Genomic DNA, 10,260 nt, shown 5'->3' with positions numbered 1-10,260 from the left:
TGATGCACGGTGGCGATAGAAGTTTCTTCAATTGTATGTCAATAGTGTCTTGTATGTTCCTCCTTCGATGTTTTCATGTACTGGAGTTACTCAATACTCATAGTGGAAAATGGCATTGATATCATGAATTCACAGACCAATTAAATTGATACAGTGTAGAGCATTTAGAAAGTTGAGACTTGGAAATTATTTCTCTTTTATGAGAATGATAGATTTAGGTAATCCTAATTTTTTAATCTGAAATTTGAATAGTTTTGAATTTGGCTAAAACGTAAATGGGTCCGAATACAAATATCTGTATGATATATTTATTTTTTATTTTTTGAGTAAAAGCTTGTTTAGTCTCTATATTATGAGGTTAGTACCCATTTAGTCTCTATATTTTTAAAAACACCTCAAAACGTCTCTGCTGCTAAATATTGACACTCATGCCATTATTTTTTATTATTTTTAACTTGCTTTTACAATATTACACTCCTACAATAATGTTTCTTTTTTGGATATTAATAAAAAATTAGATTATCAAATTAAACTCAAAAATAAAATAAAAACAAAAAAGGTATATATTTATTTTTGTGAAAGCTCACGTATGTCTAAAAAATTAATATTGTAAAAAATTAAATTATCAATTTTTTTAGAAAAAAATAATATTTTAACTCAAGAGCGTGTTCCACAAAAATTAATATATATTTTTTATTTTATTTTATTTTTTGGTGTTAAACTGGTAATTTATTTTTTTTCTTTTTAATAATGTCTAAAAAAATTATAATAAGACAATATTATAAAAATAAGTTAAAAGGAACAAAAGATAATGGCAAGAGTGTCAATAATTTAATGGTAGGGATGGTTTGAGGTATTTTTATAAATATAAGGGCTAAACGAACACTAACTTCAAAATATAGGGACTAAACGAGCTTTTATCCTTATTTTTTTAATATCTAAATGTAAGTGGTAGCATCTTCTTGATTCTTATAAATAAAAAATCTTAAACAAGATTATTTAATATTTATATCCTTGTAAATCATGAACAAAAGGATTATGTTTTATAGTTTGTGAAAAAAAGTATATTTAATGGAGATATTTTTAGAATAATATTTTCTTTCCATTCAAACCCTTCCCATGCAGATAAAAAAATTACTTTTTCTATTAAGATATAAATTTCTAAAAATTAAACATAAGTTAAAAAATATATATAATTATATTTTAAAAAAATATAAAATTCATAAAATTTCATATTTCATACCATTAACAAACAAGCTCACATGGGATGGTTCCAATAAAAATTACCCAATAAAATCACGCCAATATGCTAAATAGTTTTCTCTCACTATTGATGATAATTAACCAATTAAAAAAACCAAAATAATTGCTCTACCCAACCCATTACCGAAAAAATAAATAAATCAATCAATTCAAAAATAGTTGTATATCTGCTAATTTTTTATCAGTATGCTAGTCCCAACTAAGACTACCTTCTACTTAATTCAAATAAAAATTTGAGTTATAAACATATAGTACAAGATCACAACGATGGACAAAATCAAAGTAGAAGATCCGAATTTTATAAGAACTAACTGTACGCACATAACCTGTAAGTCTGATACATCAAAACTACTTATAAAGGTTGACGGGAAAATAAGGGTTAGTAAAATAGCTTTACTCAGTTTTTTAATAATCTTCTGACATATATGTGCGTATTTTTATTTACATATTGGTCAAGATTTATTTTTTTCATATAAATTAACTATCAATAACAAAATGTACATTTACTTTTACTGAAATAAAACTATACATTTACTTTTACTCAGATAAAAGCTTGGATCTTAAAAATATATGTTCAAGATGCAAGTGGTCAATGAAATCAGCAACTAACAACTTATTCTATCATCAATAATTAATTTAGAGTCTATAAAAATCTAAAATCTTTTTTTTTCAGCAAAAATAAATAAATGAGTCGAGAAAGGGCAAATCTTTTTTTTTTTTTCCTTTACTTCCTCTAGGATACTCGGATGGCCGAGTCACTGTGCAATTTTAAACTACTTCAGAAACCTCTACGTACAGTAATTGAACCTAATCTTTTCGGTGACAAATAAAATCATCGGTGATATAAAAAGATTTGGCAATTTGAGATCGATGATCCCAATCGAGTTCTTGTCTTGTAATAAAACATATGATCATGCAAATTGCAGCCATGAATGTTCATAACTTGACAGGCTTCCAAAGTTAAAATATACCCAATCAGGATTTTTTTTTTTTTTTTCAGATTCCAATTAAAATATTTTTATTATATTCTTACAGTTGATTCATTTAGATAAAAACATTTTGTGTTTACGAACGATACACAATTAAATAAAGTTAAGATTTCATACATGACAGTCTTAATCGCTGCAAAGATAAAAAGAATAAATAAATATTTATACACACATATCCCGGGTTCTAAAATTCAATTCATTTTTTTAGATTCAATAACTTTTTTTTTTTTTTTTAATTTTTCAATCATGACACTTCCCAGTTTCTTCGCACTTTCAATGGACACCGTTGTCATTGCCTCAATGGCTGTATTGCTTGTAATTTACCATTTCATCCTCATCCGGTGGTGCAATAACACAAGGCAAATCAATGTTACCGATCAAGCAATAATGCCGGAAAATTCCGGTGCCATAATTCAAGAATTTCCGAGCATCTTTAGAGATTCAATCAATGAGCTTATTCCCCAGGGCAAATTCTCAAAAGAGCATTAATATAATTGGCTTGGGATCAAAATCTTATGATCAATATGTTTACGTGAGTTTCTGAATGCTTACACTTGTTTCATCTCGGTTGTATTGATAAGTGGCTCTGCTCTCATTCGAGTTGCCCGCTTTACCGGGCCGATACGCCGGTTTGTGAAATTGCAGTCGGCTTGTAGCAGAGGCAACCATGGAAAGCAAAACGAGCCATTGAGCAATTCGTGTTATTAATTATTCTTTAATTAAAGTAAAGAAGGAAAGTGACACTGATAATTGAATTAATTATTTGTGCATTGCCATGCATCTATTTTTTTGTACTCTTTTTCTTTAATCTTCTGATCAATCAACAATTGGAATTCCATAAAGGCAGGGATGTTCAACATTCAAATTAAACGATCGAATATTTGGTCTGGAAAGAAATTACTAACGTCAATTATTCAATTAATTGCTCTCTGTAATTAGCAAACAAAAACGTATTCAGTCCATTCACTTCCAAAAAGTGATTACAAGTGGGCGATATTCCCCCATTGATCATATGTCACGTACACACTTCATAAACGACGTTTATTTTTTTATTTCTTTTTTACCGTTCACTGGAAATCTGGAATCCTTCTGGAATCTGAATAGCTTCAGCACAGGATATATGTTATCAAAAGCTGCATAAATCTGCTCTCTAGCCTTGGCTCCAGTGATCACAACTTTCCCAGACAAAAATATAAGCATGGTGACATTCGGTTTATTCATCCGGTAAATCAAACCGGGAAACAACTCCGGTTCATACGTCGAAAACATGGCGTGGAACCCGTTTAAACGTTCAAGTTTGATGGGGAACTCCACGTCGCATGACCCAACAATGTTCTGAATCTTGAAGTCCTTGAACTGCACCGGAAACCCTATCTTCTGCACGATTCTTGCGTACTTTCTCGCAGCAAGCTTCGCTTGGCTCTCGCTCTTGGCGCCGGTGCAGACGATCTTGCCGGAGGAGAAGATCAGCGCCGTGGTCTTCGGTTCCTTGATTCTCATTGTGACGGCGGAGAAGCGAGAAGGGTTGTACTCCGCGTTGCGTGCGTGCAAAGCAATCTTCTTTAGGTCTAACTTGCACTCCAAGTTAATTGTTGCCACGATGTTTTGAATAACGGGAGCCATCACAGTTGAATTACTGTTCGTTGAATCCATCGATTCTGGGATTTGAGCTTCTGGGTTTAAGTCTTGACTCTAACTATAAAGAATAAACCCTCGTGTTTCTTGAATTCTAGGGTTGGTTTAGTTTTCAAGAACCTTAATTAGGCAATTAGGGTTTCTGAAATATAAAGAGTTCAATTTGAATCTTGGGTTTTCGGTAAAGACAAACATGAAGGTAAAATCAAAAGGGGTTTGTTTCTGAAGATTGGAGATTGAAACTTTTTGGCTGAATAGATGGAAAGAGAGAGGCGCGCGGGTGGCGTTGAATCGAATGAATTAAGTAAATGCTATGGACTGATAATGGAGGGGGGTATATATAGAGGTCGGTCGCATACAGAGTAGAGTCCTATAGTACTAAGGGTTTGCTTTTACCTGCTGTGTTCAGGAAACCTATAAACAAATTTAATTTTTTAATAAGGTTTTAGAAGTTTCGAGTCTATCAAGTATCATTAATTAATTAATTAACTAAAATTGACCATCTTAAAAATCTTTAAAATGTATTTATTTGTGTATTTAGAAATAACTCGATGACATAATCCAAAAAGAAAGAAGAAATAAGCACGTTTGGGCGTCTGGCTGTTATATATAATAGGTGATGCTTATAGCAACCATTTAAAGTTTTAAACCAGAATTTTGCCAAAACGCAAAATATCACTACCAGTCCAGAAATATTGCTAAAAGTTAATGCATAGGAAAAATAACACACCTAAGAGCATCTCCAAAAGGCTCTTCAAATAAGATTTTGTTGTTTATTTGAAAAGCTACATCAATATTTAAAACTCTAAAAGACACTCCAATTTAAATTCTTCAATTAAGAAATGATTCTCTCTCTTCAGATTTGGAGAGTTGATTTCTCCCTCTTTAATTTATATTTTATTACTTTTCATTAGAGAAAGAGAGAGAAATGATTTAATTACTATTGACTTTTCCTTTACAAAATTAATTATTTGATTAAAATAATATTAATTTATTTCTATTTAAAGAGTCTTTTGGAGAATATCATATTTTTTCACCCTCCATTATCAGTAAATATCCAATGTTTGACTCATTGGATAGTTGGAACTTAGAATTCATTTTTTCGAAAATAGATAATTAGACCCTATTGTTACAAAAATGGACATTCAAATTACTATTGTTCCATTTATTTGGATGGAGATAAAGACATTAATTTATTATAATGCCATATACTATCTACTAACATCAATGTGCTATAATGTTAGTATTATTATTATTATTTCCATTTAAATAGATAGAATTCATTAACATAATGACTTTATTAAATGGTGAAATGTAGCTGCCTATTAATACAAAACTTAAGCCTGATTAGCTAGAAGAAATTAAACGAGAGGAGAGAAATGGAAATAAAACAACGGGAGAGAAAATAAGAGAAAAAGAAGACCAATATTTTGGCATGAAATTTATCTTCTTCTTTTTTTCCCTATTCTCCCTTTCTCTCTTTTCCTTTCCTTTTATTTTTTAAAATCAAACATGATATAAGAGTTTGTGTGTGATTTCCCCATTCCTGATCAAACGTCTAGAGTCATGGCAGCTCGCAGGCCATGGTGCATGATCTTTATAACCAAATAACAGTGCATTAATTAAAGAACCGCATGGCCTAAATTTAATAAAATTGATTAACTTGCATTGAAATTCATGAGCTCCAAAATGCAAAAAGAATTGGTCATCCAAAGACAAAGCGTTAACATTTGAACAGTTGGGCCTGGAGTCGTGTTTTTCTTTCTATAAGCCCAGAGTTCGTGTCATCACAGTTAAGTGGTTGTTTTTCTTTCTTTCTTTCTTTCTTTCTTTCTTTCTTTTTGAATGGATTGTTTCTCTTTCTTTAATTCTTAATTCAAGTTAAAATACACTCAATAATTATATTGATATTTTCATCAAAATTTATGAATCTTAAAGAAATTTAGACAAGATCCTTAACAATAATCAATGTTATCACATCTTTTAACAAGATATGGTCAATCAAAGGTCTTGTGTCATATAGCTAGAAAACATGATTGGGCATTTTGAAATTATTAATCTTGATCTAATTTCGGCCCCATTAGCTAGGTTTCCCTTTTCAAGTAGTAATGCTACAAAATTTTATTTGTACAATATTATTATGTTACAGGAAAGCTTCATGTGCGTAGGATGCTCAAGTCCATTGTATGATGATGATGATCACAGCCTCTTTTGCTCCAGTATATTCATTAATTTCTGAGATTGGAGACTCTCACTTTTGGGTTCTCATTTTTTTCATTTTCCTTTTATAGACTACTGAACAAAGTTATGCATACATTAATTCAGAATTTCATTTGCTAAAGGATGTGAGTTGCATTCAGTTGCGTTAAAAATTTGTTGGAAAATTTTTGATTCTTTAGTGATCCTATCCGATTTGAATCTGGATTAGTCGGAATTCAATGTAATTTTCGAATATTAAATAGTTTAATTTAAAAAAAGAAAGATGCGGGGTGCATTAAAGTTTCCGCATGTAATAAATATATATATATTTTTTTTTGGTTCACAGAACAGTATGCATAGATTCTGGTGCTTTTGCTTTGCTGGTGGCCTGTGGCCTGCGTAGGGTAAAGATGAAAGAGAGCATGCTAGAACACAAGAAATATTAAAACTGCATTGCCATATAAGTCCCAAATAATATGCACTTACTCCATTTTACTGAGGAAGCAATACCCATATAGGATACAATGCCAAAGTTTGAGAAACACATATCAAGCTGAAATTTGGACGCCACCGTGCATTTACAATGTCATAGCACTTAATTTAGTTATGACAGTTTATTGTTATAATTATTACCATATTACAATCGATTAATGATATTATTTATATTCAGAGGTTAATCGAGGCCTAAGGGTCTACTAAATATAGTTCGAAATTTGCGCTAATAAAGTCTAAATCCATAAAAAGATAATATACCCAAAAGTTAATTAAATATAACTTGAAATCTGTTTGATGAAGACGAGATCTACTCGTAATTTATTAAGAAAGAAAAAATAGTCCAATTTCTACTTGTCGAAGATCAAATAGGTGAATACTCTTGTCATCCAAATAAGGTTATGACTTCTCAAATATGAGAACCTTTACATATTACAAATATCATCTTGTATACTTAAATCATTGTTAAATTAATATGATCCGTTGAAGGGCATTATAGTAAATGGACGAAGAAAACACATATCAATGACACATCACTTTCCTTTCATTTGTGGTGCCATGTGAGTATCCCTCGAAGAACGCGACCTGGCAACCATAAACTAGTAGAGACATTTGCCGACTAATTTCCCTTACCCTTTGGTTTGATTATACCTCTCGTGTTTTTATTAAGCGCAATAGCCCCTAGTTTTGGAGTCATTTTTTACGACTCAGGGTGGCTTACAATTTAAAAAGTGTTTGATATTTTTGTTCCAAACTTAGGAGTACTGCTTGTGGTTCCAGACTTCCAGCTTTAGTGTGTGTGTGTGTTTCATTATTGAGGCCAAAAGATGCAAGTATCCAGTCCACTAGAATTAGTGGTTTAGAGAGATTAGTCCATGTGGGTTTGTACTAATAAAGCTTAAAAATCACTCATCAAAAATTAAAAAAAAAAAAAGCTTAAAAATCATGCTACATGATTTTATTATGTGATTTTCAGGGAAAGATTAAGCAGGCGTCTTTTTTGGGGCTTTGTTATTTTGTAGTTTCAGAGATAAAGTTGGTTGTGTTTATAACTTTATATGCTTTTGCTACAGCACTTTTGGTTCTAGCGTGAAGCAGCTGTAAGCTTTGATATTCTTTTGTGTTCAGTGAAGTTCAAGACTCTTCTGTAAGTAAGTTGAAAGTTTTCCTTCTTGTTTCTAGCTAAGATATTTTCAATGAATATAATAAGTTGATTTTCAAGAAAAGATGAAATCTTTGAGCAGTGTAGGGCTTGGCTTGAGTGTGGTGTTTGGATGCTTATTGTTAGCTTTGATTGCTGAGCTTTATTACTTGTTATGGTGGAAAAAGAGATTCACTAGAAGAGAGATTGAGAGTGATTATAGCAACCCAGCAAGAGAGTTTTTGTACATGTTTTGTTTGAGAAGGCCATCTTCTTTGAGCCACTCAGCTTTGAATCCTCAAAAACTTTGTTCTTCAGTGACAGATACTTTAGTTCAAGAACCACAATCTCAACATCATTTGCACACAAATACCAGTAATAAAGATTTCTTGTTCAAGCCATTTGGTAGTAGTGGTGAAGATAGCATGGAGGCGGAGCTGATGAGGCTGCATAATCTTTCAGGGCCACCGAGGTTTCTCTTCACAATTACTGAAGAAACAAAGGAGGATTTGGAGTCTGAAGATAGCAAGTCTAGAGGTGATATCAAAAGCAGAAAAGGGTCAAGAAGCAAAAGCTTGAGTGATCTGCTTCTCACTGTTGAGACTCCATATTTGACACCTCTTGCTTCTCCTTCATTTTTCACTCCTCCTCTTACTCCTATGAACTCTTCTCACAACCAGCATGGGATTGGATTCAATCCTCTATTTGAATCATCAACAGATGCTGAGTTTAGCAAGATAAAGTCATCACCTCCTCCGAAGTTCAAGTTTTTACAGGAAGCAGAGGAGAAACTTTACAGAAGAAGATTAGTAGAGGAAGCTGAGAAGAAAGCTCATAAGACTAATGGGTTTGTTCGAGAAAATGGAATTACCAAAGCTCCCACTTCAAAGTTTCTCAAAGATGAGGATGGAGGGTCCTTTATCACCATCACTGTTGATAAAAACAAAGACCAGCAACTACAACAATTCCATTCAAGCTCTTCACAGGTACTTCCTCTTGCTACTTCACCTTCAACATTTAGACCACCAGCCAAGAAGAACTACTCAATCCCACTTTAAAGGTCCATTGATCAACTAATTATCCATGGTTTTGCTTTCCTTTTTAGTTTTTTTTAATCTTTTCTTTTTATTTTTCTTTTTAATGGGTGTTCGGGGATGGAACTAAAGGTTAATCACCTGCAAAAGAAGCCCTTGTAAAATGTAACTTCAGTTATTGTTGTTATTATTGTTGTTATTATTGTTGTCAAGAGGGAGACAGCATTCTGAGCAAACATAATGTTAAGAAGTTAGTGGGCGACTTATGGGATTATTTGTTTTATCAATCTCCATGTCTCCTTCGCTGTCTGATACCTGTAATCATTCATTCTTGTGAGTGATGGCTCTACTGATTTTTCTTTTTATTCTCCAAAATCACTGAAAAAAAAAATCCTTAATATTTATTCAAGGTGTGTTTCAAATTCTATCCGTCTTCAACTCCATGCTCATAAATTATGACAACAATATAACATAAACATAAATATTTCCCATGTAAAAATCTTCGTACCGTTTTCTTCAATGATCATAATCATTTTCTAGCTTAACCCCACCAAGCTTTTATACAAAATGTTTTGGACCGTCTGATTAAAATACCTGACAAAGGTGAACAATCATAATCATAATTAGAGCTGGCAAAATGGGTCATCGGGTCGTGTTCGTGTCGTGTCAAATTTAGGTCGACCTAAATCCGATCCATTTAATAATCGTGTCAAAATATTGAGATCCAAACCCGACACGGAAAAATAATCGGGTTATCCAATAACTCGTTTAATATCTATATATTGAACAAAAGTTACATCAAATATTTACACACTATCATACATACGTATATACATAAATAGATAAATAAATAAATACATACATACATACATACATACATATATAATTTATCGATATTATAAAATATATATATCTATCAATATATTACACATGTATACTATTGAGGTTTTAATTATATATATATATATATATATATAATATTATCTATTAATATTATAAAATATATATGTCTATCAATTTTTAGACATTTACACTATTGAAGCTCTAAATGTATGTAAAATTTTATAAATAAAATATTGTGTTTATAAATAAAATATTGTGTTTATCGACCCATACCCATTTATTTATGTTGTGTTCGTATCGAATAATCGAATTGTGTCAAATTTTACCAGCTCTAATCATAATATAGTGAGGGAAGAGTTTCATGATTTTATGTGGATAAAGATAAAAGGAGAGATACCGTTCAACAAAGTGCCAAAACTGGGGGAACCAAAAAAAAAAAAGGGAACACTGTTGGTGAAAAAATGAGTGATGCTTTTGGGCTTTTTCCTAAACAACAAATGATGTAACTTGCCCGTGAACATGTCTCGTCGGGATTGGCCGAAAGGTGCCCACCGGCCACCTTCAAGAATCATTACAGGCACAGGCATTGCCTTTTTCTTCAGCTTTTTTTTTTCTCTCTCTCGCGTAATATTACAATCTGTTTGGAGATTTCGGCTTGTAATCA

At 31.9% G+C, this 10,260-nt stretch overlaps 2 protein-coding genes across 2 annotated transcripts; one reads left to right on the top strand and one right to left on the bottom strand.

Annotated features, from left to right (window-relative positions):
• Window positions 1-3,212: 3,212 nt before the first annotated feature.
• On the bottom strand, window positions 3,213-4,175 carry LOC102607090 (TATA-box-binding protein 2-like). Its single transcript, XM_015532624.3, has one exon. The coding sequence runs from the start codon at window positions 3,903-3,905 to the stop codon at window positions 3,294-3,296; it is 612 nt and encodes a 203-aa protein (XP_015388110.3). The 5' UTR covers window positions 3,906-4,175; the 3' UTR covers window positions 3,213-3,293.
• A 2,968-nt stretch (window positions 4,176-7,143) lies between these two features.
• On the top strand, window positions 7,144-9,116 carry LOC102616127 (hypothetical protein). Its single transcript, XM_052440177.1, has one exon. It carries the CDS (start codon window positions 7,806-7,808, stop codon window positions 8,775-8,777), a length of 972 nt encoding a protein of 323 aa, XP_052296137.1. The 5' UTR covers window positions 7,144-7,805; the 3' UTR covers window positions 8,778-9,116.
• The last annotated feature ends 1,144 nt before the right edge of the window (window positions 9,117-10,260 follow it).

The sequence above is a fragment of the Citrus sinensis genome, chromosome 4 (genome assembly GCF_022201045.2).
Source record: "Citrus sinensis cultivar Valencia sweet orange chromosome 4, DVS_A1.0, whole genome shotgun sequence".
In the NCBI taxonomy this organism is placed as follows: domain Eukaryota; kingdom Viridiplantae; phylum Streptophyta; class Magnoliopsida; order Sapindales; family Rutaceae; genus Citrus; species Citrus sinensis.
This window is presented reverse-complemented; position numbering and strand designations above follow the sequence as displayed.